Genomic DNA, 26,237 nt, shown 5'->3' on the forward strand with positions numbered 1-26,237 from the left:
TTATAGTGGCACACGCCTTTAATCCCAGCACTCAGGAGGCAGAGGCTGGCAGATCACTGTGAGTTCAAGGCCAGCCTGGTCTATAAAGTGAGTCCAGGACAGCCAAGGCCGCACAGAGAAACCCAGTCTCAAAACCAAAAAAAAAAAAAAAAAGAAAAAAAATGTAGGTTATATAGCTGAGTATAAGGGTTCATGCCTTTTAAATCCCAGCACTCAAAGGGCAGAGGCAGGAGGATCTCTGTGAGTTCAAAGCCAGGCTGGTCTACAAACCAAGTTCCATCCAGGCCAGATGTGTGTAGGGTTACCCTGATTCCTAGCTGGGATAAGACATCCAGCGCCTCATTGAGCAATCATAAGCATGGCCGTGATCAAGCAACCAGGCTAAAGCAGGTCCAGTGCCTTTTCTAATCTCTGCTAATATTGGTATGAGGTACAAGAAAAAAAAAAACACAGCCAACTTTCTAAGGACATAAAACTCCTGGGTAGGGGCTGAAGAAATGGCTCAGTGGTTGAGAGCACAGTTTTGCTCTTCCAGAGGGCTGGGGGTTCAATTCCCAGCACCCATGCAGTGGTAACAGCTGTCTGTGGCTCCAGTTCCAGAGGATCCGATACCCTATTCTGGTCTCCGTGGGCACTTTCTGCATGTGGTGCGCACAGACATCCATTCAGGCCAAATATCCAAGCTCATAAAATAAAGATAAATAACATATAAAAAGAAAAAAAAACACTTGTAAATATTTTAAAAATATCTAGCCAATTGATTAATTCTTCCTGCCTTGAATGTTTTCATACATGTATTTGCTAGCAGGCATCTGCCTTCGTGATGGTGTCAGTCACCTCAGGGCCAGAATGCCAACCAAGTCCCAATCCTCCACAGCACTCTTTTCGTTTCAGTTTTTTTTGGTATTTGTGCGTATTGCAAATTCCCCATTTTTTTTTTCCAAGACAGGTTTTCCCTGTGTATTCTTGGCTGACCTGGACTCACTTTGTGGACCAGGCTGGCCTTGAACTCCCAGTGATCCGCCTGCCTCTGCCTCCCACGTGTTGGGATTAAAGGCGTGCGCTACCACCACCCGGCTGCAAACTCCCCATTTTGCTTGACAGCCGCTACAAGATCTTTGAGAGGGGCCTTTGCTTCCATTTAAAGTTGCAGTCCTCTGCATAGGATCTGATAAGCTGGGGTTACACAGGGAAGTGGGTTTAGGGATGGATGCTGCCCCTCTGGCCATTCTGTCGGAAGGGGAAACAATGCTTTATTCTAAGAGGGAAGAGAAGTGTAATGGCCTGCAGTGTCTAAGGAGACCTCACAAGTGTACTTGGAACACGGCAATGGCGTACTCTTATTTTTAAATACCCTTCATGCTGAAGTGGGCCCAAGAGCAGAATGCTTTTTACTTATGTGAAGGCCACATTTGATCTTACATAAACTAGCATTTGTGTCTGTATTTCAGTTTGACTTGAGATTTTGATTTGTGCATATAACTTATGTGTGTGGTATATAGGTGCACATAAATATATGCTTATGTGTGTCTGTGCATGTGTGGCTAGAGGCCAACCTCAAGTATCTTCTGGTGTCGTTCTCCACCTCGTTTTTTGAGACAAGGTTTCTCACTGAACTTGGAACTCACTGGTTAGTACAGACTGGCTGGACAACAAGCCTCTGGGCCCTGTCTCCAACCCCAGTGCCCAAACGGAAGTCCCCATGCACTGGAAACACTTTACCCTCTGAGCCATTTCACCAGCTCCCAATTTGTACATTTTAATAGAGGATTTGTGCTGGTGATATGGCTCAGTGAGTAGAGGCGCTTGCTACCAGCCTGATCACCTGATCTCAAATCCCATAAGGTGGCAGGAACTGACTTCTGAGAGTTGTCCCATTGCTGCTACACCGGTGCAGTAGTACACACACACACACACACACACACACACACACACACACACACACACACGAAGAAGACCTATTGCAACAAAACCTGATATGTCAGCTAGATTAACCTAACCACTTCAGAATACATGTTGTATGGCCTAAAAATATGCAATGTTCAAATATATCTTACTTTCTTTTTTTGAGATATGATCTCACTGCAGCTCAATTTGGCTCGGAACTCTGTAGCCCAGACTAGCCTAGAACTCACAGCAATCCACCTGCCTCAACCTCTCAGTGCAGAGAACACAGGTGGGGGCCATCCTATCCAGCTATATCTTACTTTTAAAAAATAAACTTGAAAAACAAAACATGAGACTCTGTGTATGTGCTGAGAATACAGAATTAAACGCTTGGTATATTTTTTTTTCAGAAACATGTTGTGACTTCCCAATATGTGACAGCCTCAGGCTAGTGTCTGGTCGATAAGACACGTTTCTTCCTTTGTGAGTTACAAGCTTTAAGCACTGAAGAACTGTGATCAAACCTGTTCTGTGTCTGGGGATGTGGCTGCCCCTTCCTCCTCTGTCCTTGATCTTATCTCTGTTGGACAGACTCAGACTTTACACGGGACACACATTTGTATACACACACATGTGTAAATGACAGTACGTGGGGGGAAAGTTGGTGTCAAACTGGAGGTCACTGCAAGGAGAATGTACATTTCCTTATATCCCTGAGTTTTGATTATGTAGCTAGAATCTAATAATTTTCCTAATAATTAAACACAAATGACTGTCCTGTCATCTTGATAGACTTGAGAAAAATTATATGCAGTTACGAGCCTCTGCCCCTCCTTCCTTTCCTCTTTTTAACTTTCTTACAGTAGCATGTTACACCACCCATTGCTTTTCCTCTGAAGGCGTTTAAAGTGTCTTTCTCATGTGTTCTCATGTCTCCCCTCACTTCCTGGAGGGAATGGTCCTTCAGGTCAGAGGCCCCAGCAGAGCCCTTGTTCTCGGCACAGCCCCCTGCTTGCTCCCCTTCCTTCTCACTAACCCTCAGGAATGGAGTCAAGGTTTGTGTAGAGAGAAAGAGCAGTTACAGTCCACTCTGGGCAGTCTTACAGCTGCTGGGGGCGGGAAAGCTTCATGTTTTGTTTTGTTTTTAATATGATATGATTTGGTAAGCTCACCCATTTTCCCTTAAACCCAAGGTATTTTGGATATTTACATATTTTGGGAAATGTATAAACAGTGTTTGAAAACACAGCCTTTCCGGCCACCCTGCACTTGCCCCGAGAGCCTTTTGAACACACCCAGCTGTGCATCAGAGCCTCTGGGTGGCCTGGACAGATGTGGAAAGCCCTTGTATGGCTCCCAGGGAGCTGCACATCACCACAGCTGTCTGAAGAGTGGCTGAGCCTAACTGGCTACTGGGTTTGCAAGCTTAAAAAAACAACAACATGTTTTAACATTAAAGCTATCAGGATGCTAGGCATGGTGCCGCACGCCTTTAATCCCAGCACTCGGGAGGCAGAGGCAGGTGGATTGCTGTGAGTTCAAGGCCAGCCTGGTCTACAAAGCTAGTCCAAGACAGCCCAGGCTAACACAGAGAAACCCTGTCTCAAACAAACAAACAAACAAACTATAAGGACTCCTTTCAACCACACAGAAAATAACACACATACACGAAATTTCTCTGCCCTTAACACTCAGAGAACATACACTAAGATTAGAGACAACAGGTAAATAAATAAGTAAATAAATAAATATCACAAAAAGATTAGAGACAACATAAAAAAAATTTAAGCTAGAAGTTAGACTCAAGTATAAAGCAGGATGATGGAAGGAAAGGTTGGAGGCACCCTGACCTGAATGGAAACAAAAGAAGTGACAGAAAAGTACCACAAAGACTCTAAAATTATAATTGTCTGGTTCATTTTGATCAATGGCAAGCAGATAGCCATTTCAGAATTGCCTCCTGGCTCTCCCCTCAGGGCAATAACCTGTTGATGATGATCATGGTCATCAGCAAAGGGTTAAATACACTTGACTGCTGCCGCTGTTGGAGAAGGAATGGAACGTTACTGCACAGCCAGTTTACAACTACTTGCTACCTAAGAGCTGAGGCAGGAACATTCCTTGGGGTCTGGAGTTCAAGAGTAGCCTGGGTAATAGCGAAATCCTGGCTCAAAACAAAGTGACAGCCCACAAAACAAGCACACTTTTGCAGGAATGCACATGGTTTAAAAGCCAAGTTTTGAGAGAAATAATGGGAAAAGGGAGAAAGAACCAAGCTTTCACAATTAGAGAGAGGTAGGTTTCAGTTTTACGTACAGTGTTGGCACACTATGTTCCTCATAGGGGGAAGAATAAAATACTTCATTGTAAGTTCAGATTTTGGCTGTTTGATACTCTGTGTGTGTGTATGAGAGAGAGAGAGAGAGAGAGAGAGAGAGAGAGAGAGAGAGAATATGTGTTATCTCCCCTCCCTATCTCTGTCTCTATCTCCACCTCCCCCCCCATGCCTCGAACCCCCACCATGGCTGTGTGTGTTTGGGGGGGGGCACAATTGTGATTAGAGAACAAGTGGCCGAAGTCTTCTCTTTCCATCGTGTGAGTCCTGGGGATTGATTTTAGGCCATCAGGCTTGGTGGCAAGCGCTTTGCCCTTCTAAGCCAGCTCACCAGCCCTCGATCAGCATTTTTATAAAAATACCCACATACACATAGGCCAGGAAGCAGCAATCCCTTGGGGTTTGGGTTAAGTAAAAGGAATACTGTCCATTGGTGAAGGCTGTCAATGTGTTGGAATGGGACCCCAGGACAGGACTCAAGGCATCTTAGAATGAAAACTTTAAAGGGGTCACATTCACATTTTTATTTGTAGTTTTAGATGTGTTTCTTTTCTCATATGCTTTTATGATCTTAAAGACTTTTACAATGTTTCTTCTAGACGTATTTGTGTGTTTAGGTGTTTGCCTGTATGTATGCATGTGTGCGTATGGTACATACATACATGTACCATATGCATGGCTACCTAAGGAGATCAGACAGGGTGTCAGACTCCCTGAAACTGGTATTATAAATGGTTGTGAGCTACGATGGAGGTGCCAGGAACTGAACTCGAGTCCTCTGGAAGAGCGGTAAATACGTTTATCCATGATCCATCTTTCTAACCTAAGAACAGTTTCTATATTCAGATGATACTCTTTTTTGATAGTGTCAGGTTCCTTTTTCTTATTTCCTGGGATTAAGAGATTGCATGGCCCATGGCTGACGGAATGGAACCTATCTCCTAAGGAAGTATTCTTAAGAGTTTTTCAGTCTGTCGCATATTCCCTGATGTGCAGATAGGCAAAGAGGGGGCCCACTGCTATCTTCATGACAAATTAACAAAAAGTTAATTGTACGATGATTAATGTGGACACTTACAAAGCTTTTTATTAAATTTTAGTACATATGTTGAAACGCATAAGGTGCGTTTACTGTCTTCAGTGTGTATTACTATCCCATGTATTGATGATAGACATTTGGAGGGCTTTAGACTTTGGGCTATTGTAAACAGCGAGGCTAACAGTGGTGTCTGCTGGCGGACGGATGTATCTATTTCTTGGGGAGCGGACACTCAGGAGTGGAGTGACAGCTGGGGAGGCTTAGGAGGCAGTGAGAAGGGAAGCTGGAGAATCAGAAGCCAAGGGGGGAAGAGTCCCTCAAAGCTTTCCAGAGGGCCAAGAGGCTACTTTGTGTTGGTTTTAAAACTACGCTGTTTCCTCAGCCATCATCGTGTACAGATTGCCATGGACCTGGAAGTGCAGCAAGCTCCTAATGAAATCCATCCACGCCGGCTTAAACGCTGTGGCCGCCATCCTCGCCATCATCTCGGTGGTGGCGGTGTTTGATTTCCACGATGTCCAAAAGATCCCCCACATGTACAGCCTGCACAGCTGGGTCGGGCTGCCCGTGGTCATACTCTACATTCTACAGGTCAGTGTCTCCCAACCCTCACACAGCGGCTCCCTGTACAAACAAAGAGCAAACCAGCCCAGCAACTGCAGATGTTTTCTAAGCTTACTCTTTCATTTGTGTCCAGAGTAACTCTTTTTCCCAAGGGGGCAATGAACAGATGTAGTTCATCATTTTGGTTTCTGTAGGCAGGGAAGTTGTTTTCTCCTAACATCTAGACTAGTATTGCCCAGTCTTTAGTCCCATGTTCTGAATCAACTAGCCTAGGGAGGAGCCATGGTTTTTGGTTTTTTATTATTTTTATTTTTATTATTATTATTCTCTGCTGCATTTTTAGGTTAACCTTTTCTAAGGAATAACACTGTTGTTGTTGTTGTTGTTGTTTAACCTTTTGCGAGATTTCAAAGGCATGGTGATTCTTTTATCTTTTCTCTGCATGTATTGTCAAAGGCGTGTTTGCTGAAAACACCGTACTGTACTGAAATTCAATGGTGTGTGATAGTTAGCCAGCAGTTTTATGTCACAACAGTAAAAATTAATGCTTTGAGTCTTTGGGTTCCTCGACACTTTGCTGAAAACTCTTTGTAAATGGTATGGATTCGTGTCCTTCCTTGTTAGCATAGTGTATATTCAACCTCCTGATTGGGATATCATTGTGAACTTTACTTTTCTATGGCTGCGGAGTGAGACACTAGACATACAACCCCAAAGCTTATCCTAAAATAAACGACCCCTTTAAAAAGCAGGTGACCCTCTTACTAAGCATTGGCCATTTTTCTTCTAAATTAATAGACACACACACACACACACACACACACACACACACACACACACACACACACACATTTTAAACCTTGAATCATGATGCGTTTTCATTATATAATGGTTAATCTCTAGGATCACTCTTAGTTATTTAAACCTATTAGCCATCCTGGAGTTATGGGTTTGGAGTGGAAAGGAGAAAGATGCAGAAAAATAACCTGTACCCAGTGCGATCGTCCAATCAATAAGAGACATAGTTCTACCTGTATAACTTGCTCAGATCATGTGTCCTCAGAGTCATTTCCCTTGGAGTTTTCAGCTGCTTGTGGATCTGAGAGACCCTGACTCCACTGTCACCAGCTCTCCTCAGGAGTGAGTATGGCAGGAGCAGGAGCTACCTGAATGCATAGGTTGCGTGGGGGACCTAGCTGTCACGCTAGCATCTCTGTAGGGCTTTGCTCAGTTCTATATTCAGTTCCCTTAGCTTTCGTCATACGAAGGCAGAAAGCAGGACCGCAGCCACAGACTGTGCCATGCCAAGCATCCTACACATTTCCCTCATCCTGCCCATGAGATTGCCGTTTCAGATTCTGGGGTGGAGTGGAAAGAAACCTTCCTCGAGTTATGTAGTCAGTGGCAGAGCTGGGACTCAGACGCCAGTCAGCGTTTAGTTCACCTGTTTCCATGACTCCCAGACTGGGGTGGCCCAGCTTGTGTGGGAGCATTCTCAGTGGAGGGCTACCTAACCTACTGAGGGTAAAACTGAAAACCACCCAACTTCGTATCTGGCTTCCTGTGAAGGTCTCCACCCATCCACGGCACATTCTTTCTGTACTACTGACCCAGTCACACAGACAGATGGCAACAGGCTCTGCCATGTGGATAAAGGGGCTCTTTGTTTCTGAGTGCAGTGGTCAAAATGGGCAGGACTAAATGCCTTTTCTGACTTACAAGCTCTGTGTCCCTGATTCCATAGGATGGCAGAAGAAGGTTTCTCTTGAGGCCGCCGGCCATTATCTTTCCTTTCACTTCTTGTACATATAATAATTTCTTTAGCATACCTATTTTGGCATAATAATAGGATATGTGAATAAGCAATATAATGAATAGATAGATAAATGAAGATTCTCTATATTAGACACGGCTTTTAATCAGGTCTCTCTAAAATGCATATATATACACACACACACCACAAAACCTTTTATTTATTTATTTATTTTATTTATTTTTTGTCTTTCTTATTTTCTTTTTTTCAAGACAGGGTTTCTCTGTGTAGCCTTGACTATCCTGGACTCAATTTGTAGGCCAGGTTGGCCTCGAACTCACAGAAATCCTCCTGCCTCTGCCTCCCAAGTGCTGGGATTAAAGGTGTATGCCATCACAGCCCGGCTAAAACCTTTTATTTTTAATACATAAGTTAGAGAGAAGTTAGCAGTTAACAACAACAACAACAAAAGAACCTAGTGTGATGACGAACCCTTTAATCTAGGCACAGGCAGGAGCAACTCTGTGAGTTCAAGGCCAGCCTAATCCATATAGTCAGTTTCAGGACAGCCAGGGCTACATAATGAGACCCTGTCACAAACAAACAAACAAACAAACTAGTAAACAACAACAAAAGGAGTTAACAAAAGAGAGAACACTTATTCTAAGCCATGACAAGCCTGACTGATAAACAAAATCTACAACACTCAGAACGTAGAGATATAATCACAGACACAGGTGATGTTGGGTTAGGATGGATGGATACATTTGCTATATGGCAGTGAGGGTTGGGGACCACACAGGCAGAGTGCACGTGATTAAACTGACCCATTCTGTAGGGATCCTAGAAAAACTGGAGTACGGTGTTAAGAACCACGAGAAAACTGAGACTCTTCAGATAACTGGTACAATGGAAAGCGCTTCTGAGGCCACGTGCTCCTTGGTGGTTTGCTGACTGCCTCCTCAATCTCAAGGTCTGTGAGGTCGGATGGTCCATCCTTGGCACCCTTAGAGTCTTTGAAAGATCTGTCTAACTTACAGGTTTCCAGGAGTTTGCCATTTTGCCCAGGTTCAGAAAGCTGACAGGACTCAGTTTCCCATGACCTCTTAACATGAGGGCTTTGATGTAGAGAATTTGATGTGTTCCTCCTGCAGGCTTGACTCAGCGGCTTTAAACAGCCTGATCTCCTTGGGCCACTCCAGGCAGCACTGATGCATCATCACACGGTCCCTCATTGATAAAAGATCGGATGGCCATATACATTGTCATTTCTGCATACACAAAGACCATCTTAATTTGGGTGTCTCAGTCACATCAAACCCCCCCCCCCCATCACTGAGCATCCAGCTCAGGAATGCAGTATCAAGGTCCCTTCTGATCAGCCAAGCAGCTGCACCTGTGACATAGACATCATTCTCAGTCTCAATGTTTGGTGGTGTCGATCCAGGGAAGATGGTCACATACATTGCGTTAAAACACTTTGTCACTTGCTGAGTTGATGGCTGCTATGGTTTCTGTACAACGTGGCATATGATACACATGGAACTCTTGTGTAAGTGTTTAGCAGGGTTGGAGTCTCCTTAGCCTCTGGGTTGATCTGTAGAGCTCACTTGCCATCAGCAGTCTTCTTCCTGACATGATCAAATCTGACTAAAGGGAGAAACACAGACTCTACTACTTCATAGAGGTCTGGAAAAAGTACAAGGAGGTGGCAGACAGTTAGAGACATGTTCTCTCTGTGTTTCTTGTTGTTAACGAGTGGAATTGTGCAGAGACTGGTGATTACTATGTCAACGTCCTCATTGGGTGGTGGGATAACTAACTATGTCATTTCTTGGTCTTCTGGAGATGGGTCTTGAGTCCTTGTGAGTCTAAATTCATCTGTGCACCAAGCAGCCAAACTTGAATTGGTCATAGTAAGGCTTACTGGAGCATACACCATGAGTGCCACTTGCCAGGAGTCCTAATATGCATTTCTTAATTATCCTAAATGGTTAGTAATAGCAGCTTTCAAAAGGATTAGAATCTAACATTGCAGGTTTAAGAATTACATAGGTACAATACCTCAGCATGCTGTACCCAAATATAATCTTAATCTTTATTAATAACAAAGATTTATACAAATGTAGGGTTTTTGGCTTGTTAATGCTCTTTGGTCTAAAAGTAGATTCAATAATCTGCCCTTTTACTTATCACTCCTATGACCAACCCCTTTAAAAGAATAACAGACATCATCCACAGAATGATCAAAAACCATCCACCTCCTCTTGGAAATTGGGGGGTAATTTTCTTAAATTGTTTCCTGATGATTTCGGACAAAGTTTTTCTTTTGGGAGGCTCAAGAAAATTGGAATATTGTCAAGTCTTAAGAAAGCTAGCTATCCCTTTTACTGCCCAGTCTCTGAATTCTGAAAAAGCTCAGAGCTTAACTGAAGTCCAGACTGGAACAGTCTCTGATGCTGGACAGTTGAGAGCTGTTTTGAAGTTGTCCTGGATATAGATTTTCAAGGAAACAGTTATTGAGGCCATCTGTGAGGTTGGATTACTGGGGTTACTTATCTTGTCTTTTTTGGTGTCTGATCCTCTTGCTCTGCAAAATATTCTTTCAAAGGTATCATACCTTTTTTTTAAAAAATTAATAAATGTATGGGCTGTGCATTGAGCATAGTTCAGTTAAAGATAATTCTCTACAAGACATTTTTATCTATGCCATTTAAAAGAATAGCATGATAAGTTCTGAGGATTTTATAGCCAAAGATTTATTGGCCATGTAGAGCTGAAGCCCTGGCTGGAGCCATTTTCATGACTCAGTCAGTCTCAGAGCTGTTGCTATGTAGAGGGATCAGCAAATCAGGACTTGTCCTGTTTGGTCTTCTTGATTTCTTTCCTTCTGTCTGTAGCTGAGATCTCCAGGAGGTCTTCCCCTGTCAAATCTGATTTCCAACAGTTTGGATGGAATACATAGCTTTTTCTTTCCTATTGAGACAAGAGCATATTCTCCTTCCCAATGCAGCACATTCCCTGTCTTCCATTCTGAAGATATGACATCCTTAATATAAACAGGCTGATTTAGTTCAGCAGGTTTTTTTTTTCATTCTAAAATCCAGTTTATCTTAGCAAGTGTGCCATTTGTCTCAGTTAATAATTTTGAAATCAATGAATCTATTTTAGGGAAGATATATTCCCCACCTGTTTTATGACCACCTTTTAAAAGTTATTATTGGATCTTTTCATAATTGTTTGACCTATAAGATTACACGTTATATTATATGTCTTAATGCCTAAAAGATTGTTGTATTCCAATGGTGCTGAAGCACCATCAGACCCAATTTGAAAAGGCACCTCCAGGACAGTCACCATCTCTAACAAATGTGTAACCTTAGAAGCATGCTTTCCAGAATTTAAAGCAAACACCCATTGGAATTCTGAATGTGAACCTATGGCACGGTGCATATATTTCAGTTCTCCAAACTCTATAAAATGGAGCATCCAAGCCACCGTACGACCTTGTTCCGAGGCAACGCCAAACAGTATCTGCATTTCTACTTTAGCTATAGACCTTCGTCCAGTGACTGAACCTAACATCCAGGCGGACCATGCTGGCCTATAGCTGAAGTCTTTATATCCAGCATCTCAATGGGATGCCGTTCTGCAGTTTGTTTTTTCAACCTTTTCTCATCTATAACTACTTCTTTTAGTGTTATTGTAAGTTCCAAGTTGGATTTCTCTAAAGGCTCCTTATTTTGATTAAAATTTTTCCTCCGACTTCTGTTCCATGGCCTTTAATTTAGCATCTGTTTTCTCAGTCTCTTCTTTCTCCAAGTCTGTCTTATCCTGCTCTTCCTAGAAGAGGATAAACAAAACGTCAACTGTCACTGAAAGTATTATTTGTATGCTAAGAAAAACAAACACAAATGGAACCCAGAAGCACTGTGTCACTGTGTCGTCCTCCGTTGTCAACATAGAAAAAAATAACCCTTCTTTAATCTCAAAATCGCTCCCGCTAAGGACTTTACTTTCCTAGATTCCCTGCCAGGCCTGACCAGGTCAGCCGCTTCTCAGTCTGTCTCTGGCTCCTGCTTCCAGAGTCTGCCTCCCTCAAGGATTCAAGGATCCCTGGCTCCTCCCCTACTCTGCCAAATTATTGGATCCACAGCTGTTTGCTCCTCTGGCTTGCTGGAGTCAGGCCAGCAAGAGCCTGTTCTCAAAGGGATTTAGCATCTTGCCTTAGCTATGAAAGTCAAGCTTGGAAAAGATGGCTTGTGTTAAGTGCCACTTTTTTTTTCTCCTTCTTGCCAAGGGCTTCCTTAAAGAACTGCCTCTGGGGGTTGTATCCGTTTTTGGTTTTTTGCAGCCAGCTGGAGGCCTTGATGCTCTGTAGGGGGGATCTAGCCAGGAAGCTTCCAGCTCTTGCCTTAGAAACTGCTGTTGTTCTCTTAATGAACAGAGCTAAGAAACTACACTGTAGTTTTACTTTCTATATAAGTTTGGGCCCACTTGGTATGCCAAAATGTTAAAGATATTTTTATAAAACGGTGCTTGTTTCTCAATTTCTCTCCTAACTTGGCTATCACACAAATAATTGAGACTCTGTTATATTATTTGAACAAGCTTCACAGCACAAGAACTGAGCAGTTATTACTCTATTTTTAAATTTTTTGGTTGTGGGCCTGGCCTTTAACGGCTGCACCATCTTTCCAGCCCTATTGCTCTATTCTTTACTCTCTAAACTAAGTTGGCTTCCTCCCAGCTTACATCTCAGAGATACTTACATTTTTTAGCTTTTCCTGTTCAAGTGTGCGGGTTCTCTCTCTCTCTCTCTCTCTCTCTCTCTCTCTCTCTCTCTCTCTCTCTCTCTCTCTCTCTGTCTGTGTGTGTGTGTCTGTCTCTCTCTCTGTGTCTCTCTCTCTCTGTGTCTCTCTCTCTGTCTCCTCTCTCTCTCTCTCTCTGTCTGTCTCTCTCTCTTTCTGTCTCTCTGTCTCTGTGGCTCAATTCCCTACTTCCTCCTCTAACTCCTCTTCTCCTGGCAGGCAGGAAGTCCAGCCCTATTCTCTCCCCTGCTCAGTGATTGGCTGTAAGCCGCTTTATTGGCATATCAGGGGACAATTGGGGAGCAGGGTTTACACAACATTGAGATAGGAGATTTTCAGAACAAGGATTACAACCAGATAAAAGGGCAGGGTACAGAAATCCGCATTTTAATTACACAATAACTTTATATCTACAGTTGTGCTCTTTTCCCAACATCCTAGACAGTACAGGAGGAACTAGGGAATGTTCTGGAAGTATGTAGAAAGGTATGGAAGGAGAGATAAGAATCCTTGACTTCCATTTTGAAAAGGTTGTTTCTGAGAGTTCACTGTGGAATACATTTGCTTTCCATCTGCTATCTCTGTTCTGTAAGGTTTTATTATTCTTTGTATGTCAGGAGAGGATCTGGAATTTTATTGCATGTTTTTCTCTGTTGAGACAAATATTATTTCTTTCCTTGAATCTATTCATCTAATCAATGACATTGGTAGATTCTAAATTTGAACCTTGAACTAAAATCATATTTGATCATCTGGATGTTCTCTGTGCTCTGAAATGTCTGGATTCTTACTTCTCTTTCTCCTGTGGTCACTGGACTTCTCAGAAACTTGGCTTCTCATCACTTCTTGGTTTTGTTTAGAGAAAGGTGGCTTCTCTCTTGCTCACAAGGGAAGGACTTGCAGCATTTACAAACACAGGGTTTGCACTTAGGGAGAGAGACCTTGCTTGTTTGTCTTTTTGCTTCTTTGTTTGTCATTGTTATTTATTTGAGTTTTGGATTTTTTTTTTAAGGCAGCGTTTCACTGTGTAGCCCTGACTAGTGTGGAACTCCTTACGTAGGCTGGGCTGACTCATAGCGGTCTCCCTGCCCCTGCCTCTCAAATGCTGAGACTAAATGCTGATGGCACCACACACGTGAGACCCGTTTGAGCGGTCCCTGCATTTGGTAGGTGTTGACCTTAGATGATTTACAGTAGTAAGGCTTATGATCCTTCACAAAAATCACAGGAATCAAAACTAACTCATGCTTGAAAAGGCTCAACCCTGGGCAGCGCACACTGGAATGATGTGTAAGCTGTGGTCACTGTAGTGTGAATGCACGTGGTAGACTCCACGTGATATGAAAATGGTGACTAGGGGGTCAAGGTCTCTTCATGGTCAAGAACATGCATTTTATGTCAGTGAAATTCATTTATTCAGCAAAGTTAAATATCTGTTGCAGTGATGTACCTTCCTAAGCAGAGACATATATCGTTTCTGAAGACAAACTCAGGATTAGAGAGACATAGCCTCTGTCTTTGTTACATTTGCAGGGAGAGATAGGTAGCTGGGTATTTGGGAGTGCTCTCTGGTCATAAAGAGGGGGCCACAGGAGGTTCCACTGAGACCGGACCCACAATCCTGGGGTTAAAAGCTTAGAGAGTCTTCTAGGTAAATGGAATTGCCTGTGAGGGGTTTGCTGTACTTGAAGAATAGGAAAGAGGCAAAGCTGCCAACGGGTGTGGAACATAAACTGCCAGATTGCAAGGCGTCAGTGAGGCAGTCTAGCGGAAGGTGTTTACTAGGGCTTCAGAGAGAGATAGAGATGCTGGCCGAGAGAGTAGATGGTAACAGTAGAGGACAGTGGATAGACACTAATGGTATTTCGTATGCAAAAAGTAGACAGTACATTTGGGGAGAAAGTGACGGAAAGAAGGACAGCCAGTGGGCGGGTAATGGGGGACCCTGGGGACCAGGACTTGAGGGTTGGCTGATGTCCCTGGAAAGAGCTGCAGATGTGATTGGGAAATTGTCCATCGGGATTGGTGATGGGAAAGTCAGTGATGAGCTTGGAGGGCAATAGACTGAAGATGACACAGAACGGCTCTGCTAAGCCCTTTGGGTGAGAGGAGAGGGGCAGCACGTGAGCAGCGTGGGCAACATGGGCAGTCCCTGAGCAGTGTGGAAATTTGGGGTTTTTTTGGGGGGGTGGTTTTTTTTTTTTTTTTTTTGGTTTTGCTTCTGCTTTTCATCATGGGCATGAAAAAAAAATACCAACAAGATGGCATCAGAAAATGAGGTTGTGTGAGGACTGAGAAGACAGGATAATCTAAAAAGCAGGTCTCCAGGAAGTAGGTTGTAGAGTCAGTTAGAAGATTAGAGATGCAGCACCTGTTCCACTGTCACTGAGGAAAGGGTGGAGTCACTAGATTGGGACGCTTTGAGGTTCGTTTGGTGCCCTGGTGGGAGGAAGTGATCACCGAGGAGAACGGAATAAATGAGAGGCTACAGTTCCAGAGGGTTAGAGTCCATGATGCCAGGAACAGTGGAGAGCTCATGTCTTGATTTGAAAGTGGGAAGGATGAAGGGAGGGAGGGAGGGAGGGAGGGAAAGAAAGAGAGATTGGAAATCTTGATAGTGTTTTGAAACCTCAAAGCCTGACCCTAGTCACAGACCTCCTCCTCCAATGAGGCCACACCTTCCAATCCTTCCTAAACAGTTCCATCAGCTGAGGACCAAGCATTCGAATGTTTGAGCCTACAGGCACAATCTCATTCAGATCGCCACGGGAGATCATTTATGTTATTTTTAAAATGTATCCGATGTAGAAAGATATATAGGAAAACCAAAAATTACTGATAATGCCAAACCTAGAACCACTATTATTACCTTTAAGAGCAGTTCCTTTAGCCTTTTGTTCTGCCTAAATTCATAAGAAAATAGATAGTTAATGTTTTTTTTTTAAAAAAGATTTATTTATCCTATGTGAATGAGTGTTTTGTCTGTATATGTAAGTGCACTATGTGGGTGCCTGGTGCCCTCAGAAGCCAGAAGAGAGCACCCGATCCGACTGAACTGGAGTAGAGGACGACTGTAAGCCCCCCAGGTCCTCTCTGAGAATACATGGTGCTCTTACCTGCAGAGCCATCTCTCCAGCCCCCCCAGATGTTTAATTTTTAAGCATGATTAGAACCACGTTATGTTTTTACTTTCATCTCTAGTAAGTTTTAGACTTTGCTTTTCCTTGCCTTCCAGGAGAGGATGCAAAGAACTGCATCCGTGGTGATTCCTGCCACTAAACAATGTCTTTAGACTGCGGTCTTCACATGCTGAGTCCTTGCGAGGCATCTAGAGAGTCTGACATAGCGGGCCTGCGGGGGCTCAGGCACTGCCTTAAATGCATCCTTCAAGTGCTTCTGGCCAGGTTTTCTGTAATCACACTTTGGAAACTGCTGGCTTTGGGACAGCTTTTGAGTCCACTAGCTTGTAAATTACTGTCTTCACTTGTAAGATGGTGAGACTGAGATGGTTAAAAGGAAATAAAGAGTATTATAGGGCTGGAGAGATGGCTCAGAGGATAAGAGCACTGACTGCTCTTCTAGAGGTTCTGAGTTCAATTCCCAGAAACCATATGGTGGCTCACAGCCAACTATAATGTGATCTGATGCCCTCTTCTGGCCTGCAGGTGTACATGCAGGCAGAGCACTGTAAATAAATCTTTTTTTTTTTAAAGAGTATTATAAATTATCACAAATTATAAGTTTGCATCATTACATTTTGAAACACTTTTAACAAGGTCAGACGTTCCATAATGGTTTCCCCTTTCCTATGAAGATTAATTTTCTTTTGTTGCCTAACTTCTCTAAAAACAAAAATAAGATTTAAATCTCTGAAAGATTCTGTAAGCAAATGTCCGACTTCCCGTCTACTGAAATCATTGCACCCTTTGGGACTACAAGGGACACATCATTAACTGGCATTGTGGTTTATGCCTTTAATCCCAGCACTTGGAAGGCAGAGGCAGGTGGATCTCTGCGAGTTCAAAACTACAGACACACATGCTAACTCACAGAAGAAATGAGCTAACAGTAAGGATCTTAGAGTAAAAATGGTCAAAAACAAGAATATCACAACTATGAAGCCGGGCATGGTGGCACACGCCTTTATTCCCAGCACTCACTCAGGAGGCAGAGGCAGGTGGATCACTGTGAGTTCGAGGCCAGCCTGGTCTACAAAGCGAGTCCCCGGCAGCCAAAGCTACACAGATAAACCCTGTCTTAACAAACCAAAAAACAGAAACAAAAATGAAAACAGAACTATGTATTTCACTGGGAAGTCTCACAAACAAAGATACAAGGGTGTGGTGTGTTTCAGAAAATGAGCTAGACCAGATCCCTGGCTTCTGTAGTACTGAGCTGTATTTCCACACAGGAAGCATGCCGTGGGCATTGTGAACTTTACCTTTTGATGTTAGTGGACTCACTGAAGGAGTGTGGGGATATTTTGAAGCACCAAGAGTAAATTCTCTGGGTTGTTTTCAACATATTCGGAAGCCAGCAGCCCATTGGAAGCTCTCCATTCATTACCGATGCAAATTGCACGGATTCTAAGTTCCCAGGGTGTTGGACCCCACTCGGGCCTCTGTTCTGGCTTCCACTCCCTTAGTCCTTCCATGTTGTGTACCAGGAAAGAAAAATACTCACACTGGTGATCACCCCAGTCTTCATTAAAAAAAAAATTTTTTTATTAGACATGTAAATCCTAAATTGTTACTTTTTAAAAAAATTCCTTTAAATAATCTTTTTTGTTTAGTTTTGTTTTTTGAGACAGGGTTTCTCTGTGTAGCCTTAGCTGTTCTGGGCTCTCTTTGTAGACCAAACTGGCCTTGAACTCACAGTGATCCACTTGCCTCTGCCTCCCGAGTGCTGGAATAAAAGGCATGTGCCACCACCGTCTGGTAGAAATTCAATAATCCGATAGCAGCTACATCATCTTTACTTTCTCAAAGAGAGGAAGGCAGGGGAGGTCAGGAGACGGGACCAAAACAACAGAGCTGTGGGGAGAGAACAGATTTTGGCTTCTGCAGAAATCTTACTGGCTTTTTGTAAAGGAGTGTCCCATCACAGACTGAGTTACTGAGGAAATTAACTCGGGCGGCATTCGTTTCTTCCTTGAGAAGCCCGCTGTCCGTTTCTTTCTTTCTGTTTTTGGTTTTTGAGACAAGGTCTCTCTGTGTAGCCCAGAGCCGTCCTAGAACCAGGTTGGCCTTGAACTTACAGAGCTCTGACTGCCTCCGCCTTCAGTTGCTGGGATCAATGGCCTGGCATCAGTTCCTAGTCACATAGCCTCGTAGGCTGACCAGACTGAACTATATGTCCTGTGTTTGGTTTTAGGGGGAAGAAAAAAACCCACCTATTTTCCTTCATACTTAGTAAACAAATTGCTATATCCTTAAAATAGAGTATTAGCTATTAAACAAATTAAACTAGATGAATGTGTTGAAATGAAAATACCTGTCCACCTCCGAGATATACTGTTAAGGAAAAAAAAAATTAGGTGCCCCATGTATACACTTAAAAACAACAACTGTGAAGTCTGGGCACACTCAGTCTTAGCACTTGGGAAGTTGAGGTTGAGGCAGGAGAATTTCAAGTTTGAGGTGAGTCTGGAGAGTCAGTCTCTCTCTCTCTCTCTCTCTCTCTCTCTCTCTCTCTCTCTCTCTCACACACACACACACACACACACACACACACACACACACAAACACACACACACACACAGAGTTGCTTGTTTTATGTTTTATACACATGCGTGCATATGCCTGTGCAGGCATTAGGAATGTTCTAGAAGGATATTTGGGCCATGGATTATTATAGATATTACCTTTAGAAGTTGGAACTGTGCACAGAGAAAATTGCTGTTCATTTGATGCCACTTGGTTCTGCCTCTGCCTCTTAAGTGCTAGGACTGAGGGCATGTGCCACCGTGCCCAGCTAGAACAAGAATTTAAAACCGAAGTCAAATGATAACCGTTGTCCTGGGGTTCAGCTTGTTCTAGGCTTTTTCGTCTTCCTGCTCCCATGGGCCCCGCTCTCGCTCCGGGCAGCCGTCATGCCTGTACACGTGTACTCTGGACTCCTCCTCTTTGGAACAGTGATTGCGACCGTCCTCATGGGAGTGACAGAGAAGCTGTTTTTTGTCCTGTAAGTTTGTAACCTTCTTTCTTTTAACTTAAGCTAGCAAATGTTAAATACTTATTCACTGGGGAAATATTATCTAGATAGCCATCTTTTAAAAAGATTAATTTTTATTTGGTGTGTATAGTGTTTTATTTACATAAGTGTCTGTGTGCCAAATGCAGTGCTGTGCCCTTGGAGGCCAAAAGAGGCCATTGGATTCCCCCCACCCCCCCCCCAGACTGGAGTTACAAGCAGGTGTGAGCTGCCATGTGGGTGCTGGGAGAGGAACTTGGGTCCTCTAGGAGAGCAGTAATGCTTTTAATTGTTGAGCTATCTCTCTAGTTCCATAAATAGACATTTTAATATTTAAAATTTACTGTTAAAATATTTTAAAATAACTTCTCATCCCATAAATGTAGTGCAATATCACTAAGACTAAGAATTGTTGGAGTTTGTGAGTTATACATTCATTTATAGGGTGTGTATTTTGAGCTAATTGTAATTATATTATGCATACATTTTTATTTGTTTTTTTTCAATTTTTAAGTAATATACCATAACCTAAGTGCTGTATTCTTTTCCTGAGATTTTATATTTATTTATTTATTTATTTATTTATTTATTTATTGGTATTCTACAGTGTGACTCACAGCATAACCTAAATGTTTTTAATTCCTTGCTTTAATGCCGTTTATGTTGCAGCTGTACCAGGCTTCACCCTGAGCAGGTAGATTGAATGTACGCTGTGCCCTTGTAACTGGGTCCATTTTTTCTTCGTAGGAAAACGCCTTCATACCGTTCGTTCCCACCAGAAGGTGTTTTTACAAATACCATGGGCCTTCTGGTTGTGGTCTTTGGAGCCCTCATCTTTTGGATTGTCACCAGGCCACAATGGAAACGTCCTAGGGAACCAGGCTCTCTCCCTCTGCCCCTAAACGGAGGCACCGCGGTCGGAGTGGAAGGCACCATAGTGATAAGCTTGGGCCACAGCATGGACACCCCAGATGCAGAGTTAAGCAGCGAAGGAGCAACCCGGAAAAGAACCCTCGGCCTGGATGACGCTGGCCAGAGGTCCACCATGTGAAATGTAGACGCAGCCTCGTAACTTCTCTTCCAAAGCCTCAGCCCTACAGTTTAGCTTCTCCTGCCACTGGTGACTTGGGTTCATAGTGCCAAGGAGGATTTCCTGAGAGTCATTGCATTGACTGAGGCCCGTGAGCTTACTAAATGTAAAATGGCATGATCAATATAAGTTATCATTGATTCCTGTTTCTTCTTGAGGACCCAAGTGTTGGATGTGCCTGCCTTGGCACCCTTGGCCTCTTGCTACGCTCCATTAATTCTGGGAGCCCAGGGGTTTCAGAATTAGGTAGAACCTATTTAAACTTTAAAAAAAAAACCCATAAATACCTGGAACGGGGTTTAGACCATTGTGCCACACCGATAGTGAGTAAAACACGGGAGGGGGCGCTTTAGGAAAATAACTAGTTCCTTCCAGCCCCCCGCTCCCCCACCACCACAGTGGCCTTCTGCTCCCTCCCTCTCCAGCCAGTTTGGGCTGGCATGGGCGCTGGACATGAGAGTGTATATGAGGGTGTTTTGGAGCAATTGCTGGGTCACGGCTAGCTGACGAGATCTCTCGTTAGACTTGGAAGGTTTTCTAACACTCAGCCCGGTGCCTGCATTTCCAGGAGCTGCTGTACCCCCACCCCACCCCACCCCCACCCCCACCCCCACCCCGTTTTAGCTTCTGAACCTCTTGCAATGCAAACACCCCAGTGCTCAAGCCCCGTAAACCACTCTGCATCCGCACCCGGTGAAGAGCACTTTCCCTCAGGTTTCTGTTTTTCTTTTCCAAAGTGCTTCCCTGGCTCTTACTATATGTGCCAGCCACTCTCCTGCTAGGCGCTTTACAAAATATTAGCTCCTGCAGCCCCCAGACGGACTTTGTGAGACAAGTATTGTTACAAGCCCCGTTTTTTAGGTGAAAGATGCGAAGCTTGGAAAGGTTAGTCGCTTGGCCCAACATCACACAGCTCTTCCGTTGATGGAACTGACATCCAAACCCTGGCAGTCTGGCTCCTCTGTCCCACTTCCTATATTTCACTATGCTCCCTTCCCCAATTCTACTAATTTGGCAGCACTATGTTCTACCCCTGAATAAACTCGCTGATGGAGTCTAATGGAGTTGTTACAGGACGCTGCCTTACCCTTGGTCCTCGGCCAAGGGGACCCCTTAGATGATGGGAAAGGCGCCATAAAGAGTTGGATGTAGATCATGGGGCCTCAGCCACTGCCAACAAGCCAGAACTTGCCTTGATGCCCTTTTAATCTTAACAGGGCATCTGTCTGGCTGACAGGAAGCCCGGGTTTAGGATACTCGCAGCTTCCACTAGGAAGTCATTACCGTACTTGTTCCTCAGTGTCTTGGTTTAGCTGCTGAACGCATTTTTATTTGGAGACACTTGTGTCCTGGGCTGCCGTTCCCTAGGGCCGTAGGCGAATTCCTTCCAGATTTTTGTGGAATTTGGAGAGCTTAGCAGGGGGGCTGAGTAGAATCTTTCACTGGGCCAGACTTCTCTCATCTCACCTCTGATGGAAAACCGCAGCAGTAACTGTGCTGAGATGATTCTTTCGTGGAGATTGGTTGATTTTTGGTTTCCCTGCGTTTTTTGAATCTGACACACTTGGGCATGCAAGTGTGAGCCTATAGTTGAGCTGCTTGAGAGGCTGGCATCTGGGGCTCAGTTCAAGGCCATCCCTGGGCAACACGGTGGCCGCTGTCTCGGGTTTCTGGTCTCCCTGGTACCCCAAGTTGGCTTCACTCTTTGTGTAACTGGAGGTGACCGTGAACATTTGGGTCCTCCTTGCCGTCACTTCCCACAGGCGGGGTTACAGTCATGTGCCACCAACTTAGCACAGCTCTGTGCTTATTTCCAAAGACCGAATGCAAAGCTACCATCCAGCAGACCTTGTAAACTTCACCACAGTTCAGAATTCCCTCAGCGCAGTCACTGCTTTCTTCTTATTAATGAACTCTGTTTTCAAAATTGGTAACAGCGGTCAGACGGACTGAGTGGCTGACCCCAGGCCATTCTTCAGCTAAAGAGAGAGAGAGAGAGAGTTCAAGGCCAGCCTGGGGTACATGGTAGCACATCTATCTCAGAAGTCCAATAAATAAATAAAATGTGTATGTGTGGTAACTAAGGGTAATTACATGGTTACAGCAAACCACAAACAGCTGGGTCAAATCCCAGGGTTCTCTGCGTGGAGAGGGGAGGGGGAGAATGAGAAGCTAGTACCTGAGTCCCAAGAATCACGGCGGCCTCTCCTTTCCACAGAGGCCCACAGAGGCTATCAGTGCAACCCTAATTATGTGGCACGAGAATAGCTCCATTGCAAAGTATTTGAACACCCCTCATCTCCGCCTGTTATTTTCTCCCGAGTGGGCTAATGGGAGGGTAATATTATAGGCACTCCTTTTCTTTCTTTTCTGGCTTTTATGAAAGGATGCATAGCACAATATATCGAAAAGATCTTTCTATTTGAGACTCTTCTTTTAATGGGCTCTTTATTCTAATGATAATTATACCTTTATCTTTCAAAAGCTGATGTTTCCCACCTAAAGCGTCCCCCTCCCCCTCCAAATATCACATTAAAAAGTCTGCAAAGAATAGGGGGAAAGAAAGGCTTACGTATCAATTCCAAACAGTGATTGAAACCTCCCAAAATAATTATAGCTTATATCTTCTGTGGAGATAATCTGGCGTGGCTTACCCCATAATCTAATTTCAGGAAAGAAAGCTTTATTTCAACACTGATCTACATTAACACGAAAGCCTTCTCTTTCCCAGGGCTTAGCAAGAAATCAAAATGAATATACTTTATTGAATTAATGTCATCAAAAATGTTCTGCTTTCCTGTGCTTGTGTCAAACAGAGCCCCTGCTCCATGGCACTTTCCTCCCCCACCCCCCGTTAGGAGTGTGGCTTGCTTTTCCATCTGTGCACTTAGAAATAGCAACTGGGACCTTGCAATGAAGTGATAGATTAAGGCACTCATACTTTGTAAGAACTGGTGACAAGTCCCTTCTGATTTCTAAAGGACAACAATGTAAAAGTGTATGTCTCCTTTTAACTAGGCTTTCTTCCCTGCCGAGCTGGAAGGCCCAGGGTACACTCACTGGCCATGACTGCACAAGGAAAATGCAAAGGAGAAAGTCACACCTTATGTGGATTTTAGTTGTAATGTGATGAAATATTGAGTGATAAATGTCCATTTTTTTTTTAGGTAAGTCTAACGGGAAACTATAACTTCTATATCTAATAGGAACACAAAAAAGGAGAAAGAATGAAAGAAAGAAAGAATATGATTGTTCTTTACTTATGAGCTACTTGAACACTTTAAGTTGGAAATAATTCTATCTACAAATCTTTTTTTAAATCTCAGTACATCAATGGAAAAGTATTATCCTGACTGTTTTATAATTTTGTAGGGAAGATGTGCATCTATTTTTCTTGACTTTTAATATATCAATAAAAAGCCACTTCTAAGCCTTTTGCTTGTGTTATCTGTTTGTCTTGGAGAGGTGGGTATAATCATTTTTTCCCAAGTTTCCTTGCCATAATTTATTTTTTAGTTGTTTTTCAATTGGTTCTTTTGGGGGGGGGGTTGGTTCTTTTATTGAAAATACTATGAGTGTTCCCTATATCCTCCAAGTGCTAGTCTCGCTATGGTGCTAGAAGTGTTAAGACTGTCAAAGTCCATAGCATTCCCTTCCACACAGGATCTGAGTTGGTGCCCATGGCTGTGTGGAAGGGTGCTGCATATCATGCAGATAAAGTGGGAGAAAACCACAGGCAAGTGTACCCCAAGTACTGCCTACTAAATAGCTGCTAATAGTAACTTTAAAAACATATTTATGCTTAATTATGTGCCTGCCTTTGTGTCTGGGTGGAAATATGAGCTATTTCTTGATACTATTGGGCAAAATTTAGAAAGCCCAGGATTAGAAGAAAATCTGTTGAACTTTATCCCATATCTTTACTCTTTAAAAAAAAAAAAAGATGTATCTGTTTATTATGTATACAGTGCTCTGCCTGCGTGTTCACCTGCATACCAGAAGAAGGCATCAGATCACATTATAGATGGTCATGAGCTACCATGTGGTTGCTGGGAATTGAACTCAGGACCTCTGGAAGAGCAGTCAGTGCTCTTACCCTCTGAGCCATCTCTCCAGCCCCATATCTTTACTCTTGCTGCTGTCACTCCTTCCTAATTGTCCCTAATGTCATGTCCTTTCTGTCTAGAGACTTCATGTTAACTGTTTATTTCCAGGAGGCCTTCTGTGTCAGTTGAATGTGCTCTTCGTGGCCCCGCTGTCTCTCCAGTTCCATGAGTGCCTGGATCGTTTTTTAAATGGAGTCCTACTCACTGCCTTTTCCCTTGCTAATGGACTACATATAGGGTTTTTTAAAAAAACTGTACCTACCAGTTTATCTTGCATTTTGAGCATTGTGAATAGAACCTTGAAAAGACTCTAGGTTCTTCTCAAAAGAATCTTAACTGCTTTAATAGGCAGTTATCAAGCACCGGCTGAACACTCTTATTCTTAATTTTGGATGAGTTGCTTGGAGTCTAAGCAGAGTTTATGTGAAGAATTTGAAGCTCTTCATGTAATGTCAGCCTCGGTTTGTCAATTTGGCTGGGTTGAGAGATGCCACGGAAACTGGCCATACACATTCCTGGGTATGTCTACAAAGGCCTTGACAAAAAAGTGACTGGCCTGTGGGTCAGCGAACTGAATAGGAGGAGACTTCTTCTGAATATGATTGGCACCTTCAGTGGGCCAGGACCCTGGATGGGACAGAGAGTGGATGATGGAGAACGTTTGCTCATGAGAGCACAAGCAGGTGTCCTACCCACAGCAGAAACACCAAACCCAGACCCATCAACTTTCGAATGTGGGCGTGTCCCAGCATCTCCCCCCCCAGGGAGCATCCGGGTCCTCAGCATCAAGTCTCACTCTTGTTCAGAGGCTCCCTCATTTTTGGACTGAGAGGCTACTGGTCCCTTCAGCTCTCCTGCCCCAAAGGAGGGACAACCCGGCTCCTGGCTGTGTCGGCCAATCTCATTAATGCTTTCTTAACTAAATGTACATTCCGTGGCCCATGCTACATGTCTACATGTCTTCTCAGATACTGTCATCCCACTTCCAAGCTGCAGAGATCAAGTGGAGCAAAAGTAACTTCACTTCTCGTGGCTCACTCGTCTGGGAGGCTTACTGCCTCCTTCTGCGAACCTAGGCCTAGTCCTGGAAGCTTCTAGCCTCTGTACAATCTAACCTAGGCCTAGAGTGTTTTCAGCCTCTGAGACTTCACCGTTACTTGTTCTTTCTGAGATTTGGGCTGGCTGATTCAACTCAGCTGTTCTGGCTCAAACTCCTCTCTCAGCTGACTTACTTAATCTGGCTTCTCTCTCAGCCTAGAATTGCTCTGCTCGGCCTCAGACTAGCTCAGCAATCTCTTCTAATCTTCTAGCTTCTTCTCATTTTCTAGCTCATTCCATCTTTACCTGGGTTCTCTCTCTGCAACCTATCTCTCTAGTCCTGTCCTGGTTTAAAAAAAACAAAAAAACAAAAAAAACCTGCCTCTTAAGTAGCTTCCCTTTCCTCTCTTTTCTCATGAGAGTTGGGCGTATCCTATTCTGTCAAACCTTATGTGATTTGTCACCTTTTCTGCCACTCAATTAGTGTGATTCCTTCTACAAACTAATCTTACCGTCTTTTGGGATTAAAGGCATGTCTTACCACACCTAGATCTAAGCTTTTCTTTACCTGATACTTGCTCTATCCCAGATTGGCCGTGGACTCTGATCTGTTGCCTCTGCCTCCTGAGTTGAAGGCGTGTTTGTTTTCCAGCCAGATCACGTAGACCAAGAAGACCTTTGGATGTGATCTCTTGTCAGAACAGTTATGTTCTGAATTAACATTCCTCTACAACGTGGGATTTTACCCTTTGGTTCTTTAAGCCTACAGAAGCATTTTCTATGTTTTTTTTTTTTTTTAAAGTTCTCTGACCACTTTACATTACTTTCCAGTCTTGGGGGAGGTGTCCCTTTTTTTGTTTAGTTTTTATTATTACTGTTTAAGACAGTATTTCTAAGTAGCCCAGATGCTCCTTCAACTTGTAATTCTCCTGTCTTAAGCTTCTATCTCAACCTTCCAGGTGCTAGGATTACAGCTTGGATATACATATTCGTCGTGTGTGTGTGTGTGTGTGTGTGTGTGTGTGTGTGTGTGTGTGTATCAGGAACTAGAAGAATGTCACAGTAGGTAAAGGCACTTGCTGCTGAGCCTGATGACCTGAGTTTGACACTCAGGATCAACCTGGTACGAGAAGATAACCAACACCAGAAAGCTGTCCCCTGGCCACCACATGCAAGGGGGCATGTGCACACCTTCCCTCCCCTCTAGTCACATAAATGTAATTTTTAAAATATCTGTAGGGTTTGATTGTTCTATGGGACAGTAGGTTCGGTAGAAGCCAAGCCTTCATGCTGAAACACCAGAACTGCCTGGCACGTCTTCTTCTTCTTCCTTTTTTTGTTGTTTTGTTTTGTTTTGTTTTTCGAGACAGGGTTTCTCTGTGTAGCCTTGGCTGTCCTGGACTCACTTTGTAGACCAGGCTG

The 26,237-nt window shown here is 43.6% G+C and overlaps 1 protein-coding gene across 1 annotated transcript in view; it reads left to right on the plus strand.

Moving 5' to 3' along the window:
* Positions 1-23,106, plus strand: part of CYBRD1 (cytochrome b reductase 1) — a 31,792-nt gene extending 8,686 nt beyond the window's left edge. The window contains exons 2-4 of the mRNA XM_084798502.1: positions 5,644-5,852; positions 18,418-18,572; positions 19,329-23,106. Of these exons, the coding sequence (XP_084654628.1) occupies positions 5,644-5,852; positions 18,418-18,572; positions 19,329-19,632 (668 nt within the window). The 3' untranslated portion in view covers positions 19,633-23,106. The remainder of the gene's footprint in view (positions 1-5,643; positions 5,853-18,417; positions 18,573-19,328) is intronic.
* The last annotated feature ends 3,131 nt before the right edge of the window (positions 23,107-26,237 follow it).

This window comes from Acomys minous, assembly GCF_964271855.1.
Source record: "Acomys minous genome assembly, chromosome: 10".
Taxonomy (NCBI): Eukaryota; Metazoa; Chordata; class Mammalia; order Rodentia; family Muridae; genus Acomys; species Acomys minous.